The sequence below is a fragment of the Bombina bombina genome, chromosome 2 (genome assembly GCF_027579735.1).
Source record: "Bombina bombina isolate aBomBom1 chromosome 2, aBomBom1.pri, whole genome shotgun sequence".
In the NCBI taxonomy this organism is placed as follows: domain Eukaryota; kingdom Metazoa; phylum Chordata; class Amphibia; order Anura; family Bombinatoridae; genus Bombina; species Bombina bombina.
The window spans coordinates 974,150,595-974,172,901 of NC_069500.1; the positions used below are offsets into that span (position 1 = coordinate 974,150,595).

The 22,307-nt window shown below is 37.5% G+C and overlaps 2 protein-coding genes across 2 annotated transcripts in view; both read left to right on the forward strand.

The window, feature by feature from the left end:
- Positions 1 to 16,312, forward strand: part of LOC128647395 (B-cell scaffold protein with ankyrin repeats-like) — a 198,416-nt gene extending 182,104 nt beyond the window's left edge. Inside the window, exons 3-4 of the mRNA XM_053700181.1 lie at positions 4,476 to 4,600; positions 16,190 to 16,312. Coding sequence (XP_053556156.1) covers positions 4,476 to 4,600; positions 16,190 to 16,312 — 248 coding nt within the window. The remainder of the gene's footprint in view (positions 1 to 4,475; positions 4,601 to 16,189) is intronic.
- The window catches only part of LOC128649929 (B-cell scaffold protein with ankyrin repeats-like), an 896,039-nt gene continuing 878,760 nt past the window's right edge, over positions 5,029 to 22,307 (forward strand). Inside the window, exon 1 of the mRNA XM_053703492.1 lies at positions 5,029 to 5,136. The gene's annotated coding sequence lies outside the window, so the exon portion shown is untranslated. The remainder of the gene's footprint in view (positions 5,137 to 22,307) is intronic.

Below are 22,307 nucleotides of genomic sequence, written 5' to 3' on the forward strand. Positions count from 1 at the left end.
TTCTTAAAAGGCAGCTCACAAAACAGAGCAGTCAGAGAAGGGAGAGAAACTCTGAGCTGCAGACTGTTTAATAGCCTCTCTCTCCTGAGAGAGAAAATGTGCAGGTACTACTGAACTGTAACAATATATTTTGATAAAGTGTTTGAAGGCTAATTTAGCACCTGGTATTAGTGATCGAACTAGGCAGGTTTGTTGTGCACCTGGCAATGTTTAATTAGTTCTCCAATAAGGAGATAGGTTTTTGTTTCTTTATTGATAATGTTTTGATTGAAATTAAATGGACAGGGGCCTATTTTTTAAAGGTCTTGCGGACCTGATCCGACAGTGCGGATCAGGTCCGCAAGACCTCACTGAATGCGGAGAGCAATACGCTATCCGTATTCAGCAGAAACACGCCAGAAACATAGGCCCACAAGACTCGCCAGAAACACGGGCCGACAAGCTCCGTTCAGAGCTTGATAAATGGGCCCCACAGTGTTAACTGAGTGCAACAAATCAGTGCTGTGTCATTTAAAGGGTACCACCAGTTGTGAACAATAAAAATAAACTCTGCATGATCATAGGACCTTCTGTGGAAGCAAGCTTATTGTGATGTTTGTCGAATATTTAAAGGGACCACACACAAGTACACATTATTAATCCAGTAAAGGGCCCACATTGTTACAGATTGGCAACAAATATGTTCCTTGAAAGCTGTCCAGATTAATCAAGCCAATTTATTATGGGTATTTTGCTCCGATAATAATAATAATGAGGTTGCATTTTAGCCATCTTTGTTATCCATGGGGTTATCTATATCCCTGAGCCTAGCCCTAACCCAAACACAAACTTTACCCTTACTCACCTAATCCCAAACGAAAACTGTACTAAAACTTTTTTTGTCATCTATATAAAAGAGCAGCATCTATACAAGTAGATACTTTTTGCCTGAAAACAAGTGAAGTAAAAATTGTTTAAATTTAAAGGGACATTAACCATATCTTCATTTGTGCAAAATTGTGCTTTGCCCCACACTTCCTAGAGAGGCCAAATAAAAAAAGGCCCCAATTTATCAAATGATATACAGTCACACAGGGTTCCCAACTAGAGAATCTGCCTGCTTTGATTGTGGCAAATCTGTAACTGCCCACATTTAACATTACACAATTAAGTCCTTGTGCAGAGTCACCTCCTTCTTCCGTTCGACCAGTTGCCAGGGAGTGGGGTCTGTCAATCATTAGAATGAACAAATGACGGCTGCCTCTTAACTTGTAGCAAACATTCAAGCCTGCCCGGCAAGTGCTCCAAAGCAACTTCCTCTGCTTTATATATGGAACCCAAAATCTGTAATGCTGCATACTGTGCAAAACCAGCTATTTGATTTGGAGTATTTACAGGTTACATATTTTTCCTTTTTACCTCTATAGGAGAGTAGGACAAAGCACAATTTTTACACAAAAGCAAAAAGTGTTTAACAAATATACCACTGTTAGTAGTGCTATTCCTACTTATGCCCAGTTACATATAGTTATTTTGCGCCTTGGTTTTTCCACACGCTTCTTGCGACCCTGTTGACTATTTTGAATGAAACGCTTGATTGTTCGATGATCACGCTTCAGGAAGCTTTGCAATTTTTAAGAGTGGCTGGCATCCCCTGCAAGATATCTCATTATTTTTTACTTTTCTGAGGCCTGTCAAGTCCTTCTTTTGACCCATTTTGCCAAAGGAAAGGAAGTTGCCTAATAATTATGCACACCTGATATAGGGTGTTGATGTCATTAGACCACACCCCTTCTCATTACAGAGATGCACATCACCTAATATGCTTAATTGGTAGTAGGCTTTCGAGCCTATACAGCTTGTGAGTAAGACAACATGCATAAAGAGGATGATGTGGTCAAAATACTCATTTGCCTAATAATTCTGCACTCCCTGTAGTTTCAGGAAGTACCGTATCTATCAACCAAAGATTATTAAGAAGGACACAATTTATACTGCTATATTAGTTTCAACTTACATTTAAACAGCTTTTACATCACATTTTCTCAATCAACATTTATGAGCTGCTCTTTTTATATGGATGAGAAAGAAACATTTGAATATAATGTAACAGGAAATAAAGGGGTACATGCTCAAAGACCATCTATATTTAAAACTGATATGAAGAGCAAATGTAAAATAATGAACTAATTAAGGGCCAGATTACAAGTGGAGTGGTATTTAATGCTCTCGATCAACAAGCAAACTCTGCTAGTTGTTGTTGAAAGTAAAACATTTTTGTTCATGCGCTAAACCCCAATGCACTCAAAAAGGCAAACTTTGAATATTGTGATCGCATTAACATATTCCCCCCATAGGAGTCAATGAAGCAAATGTGGGAAAAACTAACACCCAAATCGTGCACAAACTGATCACATATTCTCAAGTTTGCAAACCCAATATGAAAATATGAATATTTCACATTCCAATGTTCTTCACATAACAGACAATGTTCTATTTATTCATAACTAAATATTTATACATATAGCTGATGGTGTTTTGATACCAATATCTATAATCTATCTATCAATATACAGTGCCCTCCACTTATATTGGTAAATATGAGCAAAGAAGGGCTGCGAAAAAATTTCTTTATGGTAAACCTTTTGATCTTTTGTTAAAAACACTCTGCTCTCATGGATATCAAACAATTACAAACACAACACAGGTTGTTATAAAAAAAAAATCTTTGTTAAATTATTGCCACCCTTTTAGTCAATACTTTGTGCTACCTCCATTTGCCAAGATAACAGCTTCTCATCTTCTCCTATAATGCCACTATTATTATGATAGGGTTCGGCCATGACTATGTTTTTCTCACTGGGGGAGGGGTCTACACTGTTTAATTGCCACTTGAGTTTGTTGTCTGTATATCTGAGGAAGGGGAGTGTGTCCCCAAAACATTACGCTTGAGTTGATCTAATAAACACTTTGTTAAAAAGACCAGTGAGTGCCTTCTATTCCCTATATATTGAACCTCTGTTACCCTGGCAGTTGATGAGGAAGGTTGAGAGTTTCCTTTTTCAGGACATATATATATAAAGAGTTGTAGTGGAAACGGCACTCCTCACATCAGCAATCACCTGAGTGCACTGCTAAATAAACAAACAGTAGGCAAGTGGTGAAGGATCCAAATGGATGGGTTTCCGTATCCAGCAAAAAACTTCACACAGCAGGCACAGCAGTAATTTATAATCCGTTTAATGTGTAAATAACCAAACGTTTCAGCCCTCACATGGGCTTTTTGTCAATGGTAAACATGTCTGTCCTGGCTTATGTTTACCATTGACAAAATTCCATGTGAGGGCTGAAACGTAAACGGATTATAACTTCCTGCTGTGTGAAGTTTTTGCTGGATACGGAACCCATCCGTTTGGATCCTTCACCACTTGCTACTATATTACTATATATATATATATATATATATATATATAATATATATATATATGTGTGTTTGTTTATGTACAAGTTTTTCTATTGTATTGCAGAAAAAGAGGTTTAGTTTCGGCTCACACATGTAAATTGTATTGCCATTGATACTATCTAAAGGATCATTTACATTACACCTTCACTGCAGATGGAAATATTGCTTTAACATTCCACCAGTAGCAGAGAAGCATCACCTACCACGATTAAAAATAGTAAAAATGCCTCTTGACAAGACTGCCTTTTTATAGTGGTTTTCATCCTTTGAGAACATTTCCTCTGCAAATATTATTATGTTGCATAGTTCCTTTATAACAAGTGTGCTATTGTGATGATGCTTTCATCATCAAGCCGGGTGGGCTCCATTTACCAAGCTCAGATAGCAGTCTTAGAAGACCCAGTCATTTTAGGCTTACCTCAGAGCGAGCCTGAAATGCTAGTTAATTAGAAGTGGTCAAAAGACCACTGCCATGTAACCTGTCCATGTCACTTTAAGTGGCAGCTTGCAGTCACCTCGATCTGATTGGATCGAGATGATTGAATGGCCTCCTCTTGCATAAGATTGGTTACACGCAAGCAGGGGGAAGGGCATTGCACAATCAGCGGATTGTACAATGTTAAATGTGGGTACTGCTGTCCACTCGCTGCAAGGCTGGGAGCACAAGGTTGATAACAGTGAACATCGCCCACAGCCTGTTAAATGGAGCTCTATGTCTCTCCATCACATAACAAAATGTAGGGTAGGCCTAGTTAGTGAGATAAGATTAAGATTGGAGTTCACCTGTATCCAGAAAGCCTACCCTGCAATAAAACTTTTTCCTGACACCTGGACTCAGCTTTCCTTCTTCCTCATTCTATTAGTGAGATACACAGCTCACAATGTAAAATGTGCCTTCAGAGAATCATTTTAAACACCTCACTTCTTTTTAGATAAAGCTTTTAGTGTAAGTGCTTTGCAGAGATCAGATAAAAAAGCTATTAAAATCAAAACAAATACAGAAAATGTAATCTAAATATGTCATCTTCCTTAGATTTTCAGGATACACATGAGAGTTCTTCCAAGGAATATAGAAGTACCAAAATATATATTCTCCAGGGAAATATATCAATTGAAGATGCAGATTGGGAAGACATAGAAGGTGCAGAAAACCCAACAGTGAATATCCCATCTGCACTAGTTTTTGCCAAAAAGAATTTTATGTGAGTAAGATATAGATTTTGCCTTCATTCTTCCTAAATCATAACTGATAAAATGTATCTGAAAGAGTTTAAGAAAGAAAAGCTGCTTCTAAAAGTTATTCAGCATTGTACATATTCTTATTAAGGAAATGCATTGGTTTTGTAATCCACTACAGGGACTGTCCTGTGCTGCATTTGTGCCCTAGAAGACTGTTGGTTAAAAGTGTTCCTGTTACAATAGTATTATTGTTCATTGTTCTGATCCCACAATTGAGGTATGCCCTGTAATGCATTCCTCCTATTAGAAAGGAAAACAGCAATGTTTAACATAAATACATTAATTAATTCATGAAACTACCTCACTTTATACAGAATCCAGGAGAAATATTTGTTATTCTAAATGAAGAATTACCTACCAGCGCTCCTATTGAATTGAATTTTGTACAGAAATTATGCTATAAGGATACATCCTACAAAGTGGGAATGAAAAGGTTCTGAGTTTGAATGCTTTAGGTAAGTCTTTAGAAATAACATTTTATATATATTTTGGTGTGGAAAATATTTGCATTTTAAAACGTGTGTGTGGTATATATATTGCTGTCTAGATGCCGACTTTGTAACATTGAATCTTTAAGATGGTCCTTGAAAATGCTTAATGGTTTGAGCCAAATGTGACCTTGATACATGTTGATGTAACTCTTGATTGAATAAAACATTTTCTTTATTATTAAGTCCTGTGAGTGCCCTCATCATTGAGAAATTTGTATATATATATATATATATATATAGTATATATATATATATATATTCAGTATATAATGTCCAAAAAGGTTTAACACTCTCAATATAACCACTTTCTGGCCGGGGTGCATAGCAAAACGTATCAATTTCCCCCAAAGTATGGGCAAGCACACACAACACACCATACTGTACATAGAAACTATGTACACACAATATAAACCACACACACATACATTCATGCACATTGTTTCATAACAAATCTGGAAGAAGGTGGCTGCAAGCTGTATTTGACTCTTTTTGGAGCCTCAATTACTCTTGTGAGTAAATCCAGATCTCAGGTTGTTTGCACTTTCAAAAGGAATAATTGTGGCTTGGCGGTTGCCTTCTTATTGATTTGTGTATGGAACAATGTGAGCAAAAACACATAATGTGTGTGTATGAAAATATATTTATACCATAAATCATATATGTATGCCAGCCTATGATAATCAATTAGAAATATGGCAAGTGTTGATTTGTCATTGTAAACATTTTAAATTGAACCTTTAATAAAGTCGAAATTAAAGTTTTTTTTATTCGGATAAGGTAAACTATTTAAAAAAACTTTCCAATATTCCTCCATTATCAAAATGTATATGCATATTGTGATTGGCTATGGCTGTCATATAATACAGGCGGAGGGAAAATTGGATTAACTTTGAAATTTGCAAGAAAATATTCTACTGCTCATTTCAAATTCAACTAAGGGCTATTGCATTTGTCTTATTATTGTGTATTTGTCAGATAATCAATTATTCTATATTATTGGGTCCTTTAAATATTCTATGTTCTTGGGTAAAATAAAATATTCTAGTTTTAATATCGTATTTAAAGTTATGGTAAACAATCGATTATTGCCTATAGTGTTTTACTATGATTATATTGTTTAAAGTACAACTGCTAAAAAGGAAAGTATTAAAATTAACTATATTACCTTTAATATGTATATAAAGTACAGCCCGGACGCTAATTTTTTTCTAATTTTACTCCACTCACTGAGATATTTTTTACCTTCCAACAAGTGACGTATATATAGCAATACCACCCACTACATACGTCACCATACATTGTGCGCTTCCCGATAATTAGGATACTAATGCGCATGCTCATAGTGATCTATGAATGAAACTTAGATTCCATGGTTACATACGTCACTCATTCTATTCCTCAGAGCCTGTACGCATGCGCACTCTGTATCATTAATGCGCACGAAGACTGAAGAGGAGATCAGAAGTAAACTAAGATTGTGCAACTACATGCTTGCGCATTTGATACCGCACATAGGGGCCAATTTATCAAAGGTCTTGCGGGATCTGATCTGACAGTGCGGATCAGGTCCGCAAGACCTTGCTGAATGCGGGATAGCAATACGCTCTCCGTATTCAGTATTGCACCAGCAGCTCACAAGAGTTCTGAGGTGAAACGCCGCCCCCCTTGCAGACTCGCGGCCAATGGCCGCCAGCAGGGAGCTGTCAATCAACCCGATCGTACTCGATTGGGTTGAATTCCGGTGATATCCTGCCCGTCTGCTCAGAGCAGGTGAACAGGGTTATGAAGCAGTGGTCTTTAGAACCGCTGCTTCATACTGCTGGTTTCTGGCTTAGTCCTGAAAACTCGCCAGAAACACGGCCCACAGCTCCCGTTCGGAGCTTGATAAATGGGCCCATAGACTAAAGTGAGCCAGTTGGACAGTATTACCTGATTGGATACTTGAAGAAAAAAAAAGTATTTATAGCGGTAATAGGTTGTATTGCACGATTGACAGGCACGATATTATACTATGGAAATTAATTATTGCAGGTAAGGTAGCAAGGAAATAAAAGTGCTAATACATTTATTTGATGATTCCAGTCAATTCATAAAAAGTGATTATATTGAGTTTATCCATCACTTTAAATTGATACATTGGGATCCCCACATTTATGAAGCTGCCTAAGTAGCTTTAGGGGCCATTTTGGTGCAGGTAAAAGTTAAGATGCAGTGGTTGTACAAATGCAGCCTCATAAACATTTCGGGATGACTAACAAGCTCTACTCTTGCTCGTATGGTACAATTTGAAATTCCGTCCGCTTATGTTAATGTCAGATTTATATGTCAGATTTAAAGGAGTATGGTAAGGTAATCCTATTGAATAAAGAAAAATGTTTGGTTTGTAGCTGAATTATGCTAGGGACCCAAAAATAAGACTGAAACAGAATTTGGGATAATCAGCATTCAGCCATTAATACAGAAAAATAATTATTCTTATAAGAGAGTAATGGAACTGAGTATTAGATTTAAAGATTGTATAATGTCCAGGGTAATTAGTACTCAAAGAAACCTGCAGAAATGGCTTTATACAGGATAAGTTGAAAAAGAGGCTCAGCTCAGCATTACAGGTGGATGGTGAGTAAATGCAGCAAAAAAGGGTAACAAAGAACTTGCAGTTAACTTGATACATAGAGCAAACAGTGGTTGGATTGCATAACAAAAAGGAAACAATGTTTCAGAATGTTTACCGCTATCAGAGGTAGAGATGTACTTGCAGTTTCTTATGTAGTTAAAGGGACATTGAACCCAGAATTTTTTCTATCATATTCAGATAGAGGCCTCTAGTTATCAAGAGCCAACACCCCGCAAATACGCTGGAATTCCTGCAGCGTATTTGTGGCGAGGCTGATTGCCTTAGTTATCAAGCCCTTCACACCGGCAAAAGTAGAATAGAGTGACGTAAGGCTTTCGATCCGCCGGACTCAGTCCGACACAGATCGATTCTTACGTCACTCCAGATCTTCCGCACACAAGTTCGGCACAATCTGACTACTTTTGCTAGTTATCAAAAAACTAGCAGGTACGTTCGGCACTTTCCGGCCCAGCGTACCTGGTTTTCAATCCGCCGCCCTGGAGGCGGCGGATCCCATAGGAATAAATGGGAGTCTGACCATAGTGAAAGTTCATGTTCGCTGCTGCCCGACATCCCATTGATTCCTATGGGAGCTGTCTGCACCTAACACTCTTTTTTATGCGGCTCTTACGTGAACTTTCTCACGTCACTTGTGATGAAGGCGTACGGTGTTTCCGTAGTTACCCCCTATTCCTTAATGCAAGAGGAAATCCTGGGGGATATATAGAAGTTCTTTGCGCTTAATATTAAGCAATGTAGGTCGTCAGGATTGTTGTATACAGCTTTACTGGAGAACTTTGCTGTCGCAATGTGGCGACTTAGAGCATAAAGTGCAGTCTGTTTTGTGGTTGCTAGTAGCAACTAGAGAACCTTCAACAGGCAGGACTTGGGCTGGTCGTTTGTTAACGACTAGAGAAGTGATGAATAAACCTTTTGCGATCGCTGATTGCGACTAAGATGTCCTTTATAAAAGCTTGGCGGTCGCTAGGGCGACTTAAAGATCCTAAGTGATGGTTCACAATGTGGTCGCTAGTACCGACTAGAAAGTTCTTGTGTAAGTGTAACAAGGCACACCCAGTGAAACTTGAGTCAGTTGAAAGGCAATATAATAAACAAGTAACAAAAGATAAAAACTGCAAATAGCACAGTGTCAGGTCAACGTGGTTCGCACCTTGGGCTTTATCAGACATGCCAAGGCGCACTCATTACCATCCGGTAAACGCCAAGCCGTATACAACACGGCCTATCACCTAACAAGAAAGTTGTGGTTCTCTCATACTTGATATTTACAAGCAAAGGCTCTGCATATATTACTTTGGGAATGAGAACTGTTCTCTAAACGCAAGTACTGTATGTTTTATCACTTTGTATCAGCCCATTGGGTTTTGCTACTAGTTAAGGGAGACGTCCCTATATTTTTAGATACATTTATTTTAACCATTGCACACTTTATGATACAGTGTTTTTAAATAAACTGTTTGTTTGAATATAATATTGATACATTGGTCCTGCTTTAATCCTACCTCTCTATAATAGATATATATCTTTGATATTACTCCTATAAACATTTCACATTTATATAAATCTTTTGGTTACTATTTTTTGGTTACTATTCTCTCAATATTGGATATAATTACACTTTATATTATACCTACTTACCCTTGCTTTTAGCGCTTAACTTACTCTGATACATTTCTGTAACGATTAATTGTTTTCTTGGAGGGGAATTCTATATTTAAGCTGGGTCATACATCCATTAGCTTTTATAATTACATTTTTTCTGCACCTAACACCCTAACATGTACCCCGAGTCTAAACACCCCTAATCTGTCACCCCCCTACACCGCCGCAACTAAATAAATGTATTACCCCTAAACCGCTGCTCCCGGAGCTCACCGCCACTCTAATAAACTGATTAACCCCTAAACCACCGCTCCCGGACCCCACCGCAACCTACATAAACCTATTAAACCCCTATCCTGCCCCCCTACACTGCCACCACTATAATAAATTTTTAACCCCCTATCCCTGCCCTCCCTACATCCGCCGCAACGTATAATAAAATTATTAACCCCTAAACCTAAGGCTAACCCTAACACCCCCCTAACTTAAATATTAATTAAACACATCTAAATATTATAACTCTTATTAACTAAATTAATCCTATTTAAAACTAAATACTTACCTTTAAAATAAACCCTAATATAGCTACAATATAAATAATTATATTGTATATTTTTTAGGAGTTTTTTTTTATTTACAGGCAAATTTCAATTTATTTGAACTAGGTACAACAGCTATTAAATATTATTAACTATTTAATAGCTACCTAGTTAAAATAAAGAGAAATTTACCTGTAAAATAAAAAACAACCTAAGTTACAAATAGCACTTAACACTACACTATATTTAAATAAATAATTCCTATTTAAAACTAAATACTTACCAGTAAAATAAACCCTAAGGCCTAGATTTGGAGGTTTGGCGGTAGCCGTGAAAACCAGCGTTAGAGGCTCCTAACGGCTGGTTTTAGGCTACCGCCGGTATTTGGAGTCATTCAAAAAAGGGTCTAACGCTCACATTTCAGCTGCGACTTTTCCATACCGGCAGTTCCCCTTACGTCAATTGCGTATCCTATCTTTTCAATGGATCTTTCTAACTCCGGTATTTAGAGTCGTGGCTGAAGTGAGCATTAGAAATCTAACGACAAAACTCCCAGCCGCAGAAAAAAGTCAGTAGTTAAGGAGCTTCTGGGCTAACGCCGGTTCATAAAGCTCTTAACTACTGTGCCCTAAAGTACACTAACACCCATAAACTACCTATGTACCCCTAAACTGAGGTCCTCCCCACATCGCCAGCCACTCTATTAAATTTTTTTAACCCCTAATCTGCCGACCGCCACCTACGTTATCCTTCTGTACCCCTAATCTGCTGCCCCTCACACCGCCGACCCCTATATTATATTTATTAACCCCTAATCTTCCCCCCACAACGTCGCCGCCAGCTACCTACACTTATTGACCCCTAATCTGCTGTCCGCACTCTGCCGCCAGCTACATTACAGCTATGTACCCCCTAATCTGCTGCCCTAACATCGCCGACCCCTATATTATATTTATTACCCCTAATCTGCCCTCCCTAACATCGCCGACACCTAACTTCAATTATTAACCCCTAATCTGCCGACCGAATCTCGCCGCTATTCTAATAAATTTATAACCCCTAAAGCTAGGTCTAACCCTAACACTAACACCCCCTAAGTTAAATATAATTTAAATCTAACGAAATAAATTAACTCTTATTAAATAATTATTCCTATTTAAAGCTGAATACTTACCTGTAAAAATAAATCCTAATATAGCTACAATATAAATTATAATTATATTATAGCTATTTTAGATTAATATTTATTTTACAGGTAACTTTGTATTTATTTTAACCAGGTACAATAGCTATTAAATAGTTAAGAACTATTTATAGCTAAAATAGTTAAAATAATTACAAAATTACCTGTAAAATAAATCGTAACCTAAGTTACAATTAACCTAACACTACACTATCAATAAATTAATTAAATACAATACCTACAATAACTACAATAAAATAAACAAACTAAAGTACAAAAAATAAAAAAGGAACAAAGTTACAAAAGAATAAAAAAATATTTACAAACTCAGAAAAATTATTACAACAATTTTAAACTAATTACACCTACTCTAAGCCCCCTAATAAAATAACAAAGGACCCCCAAAATAAAAAATGCCCTACCCTATTCTAAATTACAAAAGTTCAAAGCTCTTTTACCTTACCAGCCCTGAACAGGGCCCTTTGCGGGGCATGCCCAAGAATTCAGCTCTTTTGCCTGTAAAAAAAAACATACTCTGCCCCCCCCCAACATTACAACCCACCACCCACATACCCCTAATCTAACCCAAAACCCCCCTTAAATAAACCTAAACACTAAGCCCCTGAAGATCTCCTACCTTATACTTCACCTCACGGGTATCACCGATCGGTCCTAGGCTCCAAAATCTTCATCTAAGCCCAAGCGGGGGCAAGACATCCATCATCCGACGCTGAAGAAGTCCAGAAGAGGCTCCAAAGTCTTCATTCTATCCGGGAAGAAGAGTAGATACGGGACCGGCAACCATCATCTTCCAAGCGGCATCTTCTATCATAATCCGATGAGGACCGGCTCCATCTTGAAACCTCCACCGTGGACCCATCTTCTTCCGACGATGACTTCTCGACGAATGACGGTTCCTGTAAGGGACGTCATCCAAGATGGCATCCCTCGAATTCCGATTTGGCTGATAGGATTCTATCAGCCAATCGTAATTATGGTAGGAATATTCTGATTGGCTGATGGAATTCAGTCAATCAGAATCCAAGTTCAATCGATTGGCTGATTGGATCAGCCATCGGATTGAACTTGATTCTGATTGGCTGATAGAATCCTATCAGCCAAATCGGAATTCGAGGGACGCCATCCTGGATGACGTCATTTAAAGGAATCGTCATTCGGCGAGTAGACGTCGGGAGAAGAGGATGTTCCGCGTCGGATGGAAGATGATGGCTCCCGAAGAAAGAAGATTGAAGATGCCGTTGATAGAAGACTTCATCCGGATCATGGACCTCTTCAGCTCCCGCTTGATAAAACTTCAGCCGATCATGGACCTCTTCATCTCCCGCTTGGATGATGACTTCAGCCGGATCATGGACCTCTTCAGCCCCCCGCTTGGCTTGGATCAGTACATCGGAGGAAGCTCTTCTTCTGGATCGATCGGTGAACCTGGTATGGTGAAGATAAGGTAGGAAGATCTTCAGGGGGCTTAGTGTTAGGTTTATTTAAGGGGGGTTTGGCGTAGATTAGGGGTATGTGGGTGGGTGGGGTTGTAATGTTGGGGGGTATTGTATGTTTTTTTTTTACAGGCAAAAGAGCTAAACTTCTTGGGCATGCCCCGCAAAGGGCCCTGTTCAGGCTGGTAAGGTAAAAGAGCTTTGAACTTTAGTAATTTAGAATAGGGTAGGGCATTTTTTTTATTTTGGGGGGCTTTGTTATTTTTTAGGGGGCTTAGAGTAGGTGTAATTAGTTTAAAATTGTTGTAATATTTTCTAATGTTTGTAAATATTTTTTTATTTTTGTAACTTAGTTCTTTTTTATTTTTTGTACTTTAGTTAGTTTATTTCATTGTATTTATTGTAGGAATTGTATTTAATTTATTTATTGATAGTGTAGTGTTAAGTTTAATTGTAGATAATTATAGGTATTTTATTTAATTTATTTATTGATAGTGTAGTGTTAGGTTTAATTGTAACTTAGGTTAGGATTTATTTTACAGGTAAATTTGTAATTATTTTAAATATTTTAGCTATTAAATAGTTCTTAACTATTTAATAGCTATTGTACCTGGTTAAAATAAATGCAAAGTTCCTGTAAAATATATATTAATGGAAAAAAAACTATAATATCATTATAAATTATATTGTAGCTATATTAGGATTTATTTTAAAGGTAAGTCTTTAGCTTTAAATAGGAATACTTTATTTAATAAGAGTTAATTAATTTTGTTAGATTAAAATTATATTTAATTTAGGGGGGTGTTAGTGTTAGGGTTAGACTTAGCTTTAGGGGTTAATACATTTATTAGAATAGCGGTGAGCTCCAGTTGGCAGATTAGGGGTTAATAATTGAAGTTAGTGTGTCGGCGATGTTAGGGAGGGCAGATTTGGGGTTAATACTATTTATTATAGGGTAGTGAGGCGGATTAGGGGTTAATAACTTTATAATTATAGCGGTGCGGTCCGCTCGGCAGATTAGGGGTCAATAAGTGTAGGCAGGTGGAGGCGGACGTTGTGGGGGGCAGATTAGGGGTTAATAAATATAATATAGTGGTCGGGGGCGGTGTTAGGGGCATGCAGGATAGGGGTACATAGGGATAATGTAAGTAGCGGCGGTTTACGGAGTGGCAGATTAGGGGTTAAAAATAATATAAGGGGTCAGCAATAGCGGGGGGCAGCAGAATAGGGGTTAATAACGTGTAGGTTAGGGTGTGTTTAGACTCGGGGTACATGTAGAGTGTTAGGTGCAGACGTAGGAAGTGTTCCCGCATAGGAAACAATGGGGGCTGCGTTAGGAGCTGAAACGCGGCTTTTTTGCAGGTGTTAGGGTTTTTTTTCAGCTCAAACAGCCCCATTGTTTCCTAGGGGGAATCGTGCACGAGCACGTTTTTAAAAGGCTGGCTGCGTCCGTAAGCAACTCTGGTATCGAGAGTTGAAGTTGCGTTAAATATGCTCTACGCTCCTTTTTTGGAGCCTAACGCAGCCATTCTGTGGACTCTCAATACCAGAGTTATTTTAAAGTGTGCGGCCCAGGAAAAAAGCCAGCGTTAGATACGCGGGGTCGTTACCGACAAAACTCTAAATCTAGCCGTAAGATAGCTACAATGTAATTATGAATTACATTGTAGCTATTTTAAGATTTAAATTTATTTTACAGGTAACTTTGTATTTATTTTACCTAGCTAGAATAGTTATTAAATAGTTATTAACTATTTAATAACTACCTAGCTAAAAAGACATACAAAATTACCTGTAAAAATAAATCCTAACCTAAGTTACAATTAAACCTAACACTACATTATCATTAAATTAATTAAATAAATAACCTACAAATAACTACAATTAAATACAATTAAATAAACTAACTAAAGTACAAAAAATAATAAAAAACTAAGTTACAAAAAATAAAAAAATAAGTTACAAACATTTAAAAAACTATTACAACAATTTTAAGCTACTTACACCTAATCTAAGCCCCCAAATAAAATAACAAAAGCCCCCAAAATAAAAAATGCCCTACCATATTCTACATTAAAAGTTAACAGCTCTATTACCTTACCAGCCCTTAAAAGGGCCTTTTGCGGGGTCATGCCCCAAAGAATTCTGCTCTTTTGTCTGTAAAAATAAAATACAAACCCCCCAACATTAAAACCCACCACCCACATACCCCTACTCTAACCCAAACCCCCCCTTAAATAAACCTAACAATACCCCCCTGAGATCATCCATACCTTTAGCCGTCTTCATCCAGACGGCGTCTTCAATCTTCATCCATCCGGAGCGGAGCCATCTTCAGACGAGCCGACGCGGGAGCCATCTTCTTCCACCGACGACTGAACGACGAATGACGGTTCATTTAAGTGACGTCATCCAAGATGGCGTCCCTCGAATTCCAATTGGCTGATAGAATTCTATCAGCCAATCGGAATTAAGGTAGAAAAAATCTGATTGGTTGATTAAAATCAGATTGAATTTCCAATCGGATTGGCTGATCCATCAGCCAATCAGATTGAGCTTTGCATATATTGGCTGTTCCGATCAGCCAATAGAATGCAAGATTAATCTGATTGGCTGATTGGATCAGCCAATCAGATTGAACTTCAATCTGATTGGCTGATTCAATCAGCCAATCAGATTTTCCCTACCTTAATTCCGATTGGCTGATAGAATCCTTTCAGCCAATCGGAATAGAGGGACGCCATCTTAAAGGAACTGTCATTCGTCGTGAAGAAGATGGCTCCGCTTCGGCTCGTCTGAAGATGGCTCCCGCTCCGGATGGATGAAGATTGAAGACGCCGCCTGGATGATGACTTCAATCGGATGGAAGACTTCTTCAGCGCCCCTTGGATGATGATTTCTGCCGCTCCGGATGTCTTCTTCTGTTCCATCGGTGGTCGGCTGGCTGAAGACTGCTAAATGTAGGATGATCTTCAGGGGGGTAGTGTTAGGTTTATTTAAGGGGGGTTTGGGTTAGAGTAGGGGTATGTGGGTGGTGGGTTTTAATGTTGGGGGGTTTGTATTTTATTTTTACAGGCAAAAGAGCTGAATTCTTTGGGGCATGCCCCACAAAAGGCCCTTTTAAGGGCTGGTAAGGTAATCGAGCTGTTTAACTTTTTTTTTTTTTATTTATTTTATTGATAAGACAACAGAGTCAAAATACAAAAGTTGGATACTCTCATGTATCCAGTACAGTATGACAATCATTAAATATACATTGTGGGTATCAAGGGAGCATAAGTGCCCATTCTTATACTTTATAATGTGAAATAATAGTTTCAAAGAGTGCCAGTTGACCTAGAAGCGGTTGAGAAAGAAGAGAAAGAGAGAGAAAAAAAAATAAAAAATATTTTTCCTTCCTCCTCCCCCCCCGTCCGCCTCCCCCCCCCACCCATCCCCCCCCATTCCCCTCGAGTCTGATAAGATCCATCACTCAGGGCCCTTCGCCCTTCACTGTAGCTGAATATTAATAATTTGTTCTATATTTGCAATAAATTCTTTACCCTGACTTAAGACAAGATCTTTCCATTCCTTTAGATATGAATTGTCTTTCTTCCCTTTCTAGCCTATAATCATGGGCTGCTATTATTGCCGTGTCAATGAGAAGCTTTTTGGCTTCCTTAATCGTAGGTACCCGGGGTCTAGACCAATTGCTAAAAAGAAGCTTTCTAAGATTCAGTATTGCTAATACAATAAATTTCTTCTTATTCCCCCATAATGGACAAGGGGATAGTAAATTATAGAGTTTATTGAAAATACTATTTTAGTACTTGTTATTTGTGAAAGAAAATATGCTACCTTGTGCCAGAACTGATTGACCTTCGGGCAATCCCACAATAAATGTCCCAAGTCTGGATCATTTAAGTGGCATTTAATACAGACGTTTTTAACCTTACTATTCCACTTGGCTACCCCGCCGCGGGGTAAGGGTAATCTCTATTAAAGATCCTGAATTGCGTTTCTCTCAAGTAAGTTGAGTTAGAGATAGAAAACGTTGTCCTTAAACTATTACTTAGTCGCTCTGAGAGGTCCGGTAAATTTATTGTTCTCTCCCAGTGGGACCTTGCTCGTTCTATATATTTATTTGTTTTTACAGACCTTAAGATCTTATAAATAGAGGATAAAGAACTTTTCTCCCTTTTTAAATAATCCATTAATGGATGATCTTGAAAGATCTGAGGAAACAGGTAAAATAATTTGCGAGTATAATCTTTGGCTTGTAAAAAATAGAACATTTGATTTTTCTGTACTGTAGGAAAGATATTTTGAAATTCCAGAAAATTATAAAATTTTCTAGACTTAAAGTCATAAAAGTCTGCCACCACAAAGGGTTTTAATAGGTGACCATGAACTAAAAGTTTTAACTGAATTACCTAATGGAAAATACCAGTTACCTTGAATAGGTAGCCATTTAGAGACTGCGATATCGCAGCTGTTAACTTTTTAATGTAGAATAGGGTAGGGCATTTTTTTATTTTGGGGGGCTTTGTTATTTTATTAGGGGGCTTAGATTAGGTGTAAGTAGCTTAAAATTGTTGTAATATTTTTTAAATGTTTGTAACTTATTCTTTTTATTTTTTTTGTAACTTAGTTTTTTTTATTTTTTGTACTTTAGTTAGTTTATTTAATTGTATTTAATTGTAGTTATTTGTAAGTAATTTATTTAATTAATTTAATGATAGTGTAGTGTTAGGTCTAATTGTAACTTAGGTTAGGATTTATTTTACAGGTAATTTTGTATTTCTTTTAGATAGGTAGTTATTAAATAGTTAATAACTATTTAATAACTATTCTAACTATCTAAAATAAATACAAAGTTACCTGTAAAATAAATTTAATCCTAAAATAGCTACAATGTAATTATTAATTACATTGTAGGTATCTTAGGGTTTATTTTACAGGTAAGTATTTAGTTTTAAATAGGAATAATTTATTTAAGTATAGTGTAGTGTTAGGTGTAATTGTAACTTAGGTTAGTTTTTATTTTACAGGTAAATTTCTCTTTATGTTAACTAGGTAGCTATTAAATAGTTAATAACTATTTAATAGCTATTGTACCTAGTTAAAATAAATTGAAATTTGCCTGAAAAATAAAAATAAATCCTAAAATAGATACAATATAATTATTATTTATATTGTAGCTATATTAGGGTTTATTTTACAGGTAAGTATTTAGTTTTAAATAGGATTAATTTAGTTAAGAGTTATAATATTTAGATGTATTTCATTAATATTTAAGTTAGGGGGGTGTTAGGGTTAGGGTTAGGGTTAGACTTAGGTTTAGGGGTTAATAATTTTATTATAGGTTGCAGCAGTATAGGGGGGCAGCATAGGGGGTTAATACATTTATTATAGGTGGTGATGGTGTAGGGGGGGCAGATTAGGGGTTAATAGTTTAATATAGGTGGCGGCGGGGTCCGGGAGCAGCGATTTAGGGGTTAAACAATTTATTAGTTGCGGCGGGGTCTGGGATCAGCAGATAGGGGTTAATACATTTATTATAGGTGGCGGCGGTTTAGGGGGGGCAGGATAGGGGTTACTAGGTATACTGTAGGTGGCGGTGGGCTCCGGGAGCGGTGGTTTAGGGGTTAATACATTTATTATAGTTGCGGCGGTGTTCGGGAGCGGTGGTTTAGGGGTTAATAACTTTATTTATTTGAGGGGGGGCTCCGGGGGCGCCGGTATAGGGGGTAGAACAGTGTAGTTTAGTGTGGGTGCTTAGTGACAGGCTAGCAATAAAGCTGGAAAAAAGCTGAAGAGCAGTGAGATTGGATGAGTGATAACTATCACAGTCCGCTGCTCATCGCCCTGTACTTGGTGCGCGGCTTTTTGACAGCTTTATTGATAACTTTGGCGAGATTATTCAGGTCTGCGGCGGCGATGGTAGGCGAGCTTAGGTGGGGGTATTGGGGCCGGCGATGGCAGGTAAGTAGACACGTTGATATCTAAAGGCCAGAGCATGCAATTTTAAGCAACTTTCTAATTTATTCCTATTAGCAAATTCTTTTCATTCTCTTGGTATCTGTATTTGAAATGCAAGAATGTAAGTTGAGATGCCGGCCCATTTTTGGTGAACACACTGTGTTGTTCTTGCTGATTTTGGGTAAATTCACCTACCAATTAACAAGTGCTTTCCATAGTCTGAACCAAAAAAATAGCTTAAATTCCTTCTTTTTCAAATAAAGAAAGCAAGAGAACAAAGAAAAATTAATAATAGGAGTAAATTAGAAAGTTGTTTAAAATTGCATGCTCTATCTGAAAAAGTTTGGATTCAGTGTCCCTTTAAGGCTGGAAGGCTTTGTGCTGTGAGCGGCTGCAGTCGAGTACAGGAAAATCCGTAGCGATATCGTAGCCAGGGAGAGAGGAGTTGTGAGAGGCAGCCTGTGTCCTGAGGATAATGGATAAGCAAAGACTTCTGGAACAAGCAGCTTCACGGACAGGTAGAAAAAGGCTCCGTAGTATTTGCACAAGGAAAGAGGACAGAGACTGTGTCTGCCAGAGTACAAAATGAAAAGTTAACTTGAAGATCCACAATTCAGAATAGTGCTGAGAGGTATTCCAGCTGTAGGCAATATGACCAGAATAATCAAGCAAAGTTACAAGGAGGAAGTGAGGTTAAATAGGCTGGTGAGAGAAAAAGAGAGGACCAATTTTTAAGGGATATTACAGATTTCCCTTCACAAGGGATCCTCTCTGAGGATCAAAGAGAAGGTTTATGTGGGTGCCTGATATGAAAAGTTTTAAGAAGATTAGGAGCATGTACATCATCAATAGCGACCCATGTATCTTCTTCAGGGTCGTAATCCTTTAATCTTATCAAATACTCAAGTTTTTTTCCCCCGAAGGTGAGAATCTAGGATGGAGTCAATCTCGAACTTCTCATGATCATCGAATTGGATAGGAGGTTGATGAGGTTTGATGAAATTGGAGTGATGATAATGTTTTTGGAGTGAAACGTGGAATGATGAATGGATTTTATAAGAATCCGGAAGATCTAATACAACTGTACTGGCATTTAATATATTTTTTTTTTATAGAAAAAGGACCTTTAAACTAGTGAACCAATTTTTTGGAGGGAAGGATGAGTTTCAAGAATTTGGTGGAGAGCCAGAGTAAATCTTCCAGTTTATAGTTTGGACATGGACGGTGTTTTAGATCATAGTAGCGTTTTTGGTTGGATTTAGCTTCTGTTAAATGAAGTTTTAGTAGATCCAATCCTGCATTTAGAGACGTAGAATAGTCCTTTGCTCCTGGAGAATTGATGTTAGTATGGTATAAGGAAATGATTCTGGGATGGTAACCATAGGTGGCAAGAAATGGAGTTGTTTTAGTGGAAGTAGAAATGGAGTTATTGCATGAGAATTCAGCCATGGGTAGATATGATTACCAGTCTTCTTGTAGGTGAGTTATGTAGCAATTGAGGTATTGTTCGAGGATCTGGTTTACCCTTTCTGTAAGCCAATTGGTCTGTGGATGGTAAGAAGTAGAGAACTTGGGGAGTATTTTGAGGATCCGGCAAAGTGCTTTCCAGAAATGGAAAGTGAATTGGCTTCCTCGATCTGTTATTATCGAGGTAGGTAAACCATGTAACTTTACAATGTGTGTCATAAAAACAATGTCAGTTTCTTTTGCATTTGGTAGTTTTCTCAATGGAATAAAGTGGGCTAATTTGGTGAGATGATCCACTACAACAAGTATTGTATTGTGATGTTGGGACGGTGGAAGTTCCACAATGGAATCCATTAAGACTGTTGTCCATGGGATGTCTGGAATGGGAATAGAATTTAAGAATCCAACTGGGTTTCTATGATCAGATTTGTTTCTAGCACAGGTTTCACATGTGATCACATACTTGTATATGGTTTGGTCTATCTGGGGCCACCAGAAATACCATTTGATTAACACTTTAGTCTTATAGATTCCTGGATGTCCAGATAAAGGAGTATCATGAAATTGATGTAAAATAGAATCTCTGATTGAGGGTGTGATGTATAATTTGTGCTGGTGGTAGTAAAGACCTGTAGTAAAAGGCAACTGGATGTTGTCTAGTTTATTTCATCTTTCCGCTGAGAAAGAACAGCCCCAATGCCTGTGTTTGAAACATCAACTTCTACAAAAAACTGACAATAATGTTCTGGTAGATTCAAAATAGGTGCGGAAACAAAAGCCTTTTTAGAGTAAGAAATGCTTGTTCGGCTTCAGAAGACCAGATAAATTTATTTTGGTGTTTAGTCAGATTAGTCAAAAGTTTGCTGAGGATTGAAAAATTAAAGATAAATCTACTATAAAAATTGGAAAAACCCAGAAATCTTTGTAGGGATTTAACAGAAGTGGGTCTTGGTCATCTGTATCTTATTAGGAGTGATAAAGTAACCTAAAAATTTAATTTTTTGGACATGGAATTAGCATTTTTATAGTTTTGCAAAGAGTCTATGAGTTTGAAGGTGTGTCAAGACCCATCTAACATGATTGACATGCTCTTGATGGTTTTTTGAATATATGAGGATGTCATCTAGATAGATAACAACACAGATACCAGTTAGATCCTTAAAAATATCGTTCACAAAATACTGGAAAGTCGCTGGGGCATTACAAAGCCCAAAAGGAATTACCCTATATTCAAAAAGGCCATATCTTGTCCTTAAAGCCGTCTTCCACTCATCTCCCTCCTTCATTCTGACCAAGTTATATGCACCTTTTAGATCCAACTTAGTGTAAATTGTAGCACCATTAAGGAGTTCAAGAAGTGGATAACGTTTTTTTTTATGGTGACTGAATTAAGAGCCCTATAATCTATAATTGGCCTTAAAGTTTTATCCTTATTTCTCCCAAAGAAAAATCCCACAGCTGCTGAGGAGGTGGAAGGAGTGATAAACCCCTTTATAAGGTTTTCATCTAGATATTCTCTTAAATGATGGAGCTCTTTCTGTGAGATTGGGTATATCTTACCATAGGGTATCTTAGAGCCTGCAGGGATATCTATAGGACAGTCATATATCCTGTGTGGGGGGAGAGATTCTGCTTCCTTAAGATAAAAAATATCTTTAAAGTCATGGTATTCAGGTGGAATGGTAACCTCTAAACTGCCTATAACCTGATGAGGAAAACAGGAGGAAATGCAATACTGGGAATGGAAAGTAATATTATTTTTTGACTAATCAATGTGAGGGTTATGTTGAGATAACCAAGGATAACCAAGTATGATAGTATAAAGTGAAGTGAAGAAATTATGTTGAACGTGGCGTATTCGGTGTGACCGCAAGAAGTGGATATCAGTAATGATATTGGGTGATGAGTTATTGGACCCTTTTGAATTAAAGACCCATCAATAACTTTTACAAACAGTGGATGCTTCTTCAATAAAGAGGGAATTTTTTATTTTTAACAAATTCTGAATCAATAAATAGACCGAAGGCACCGGAATCTATTTTAGCTTCAGTCCTGGTCTGCTGTTAATCCCACTGTAAGGACAAAGAGAGAGTCAGATGATGTAATTTTTGTGGGTATAAGACTATTTATAAATGTATTCTTACCCTTCTTTTGACGGTGTAAAATAAGAGAGGAAGAAACAGTATGCTCTTTGTTACTACAATATAAGTATAGGTTAGACATGCATCTCCTATTTTTCTCTTCCTGTGTTAAGGGACCTTTTATGGTGCCGATTTCCATGGGAGTGGTGCTTG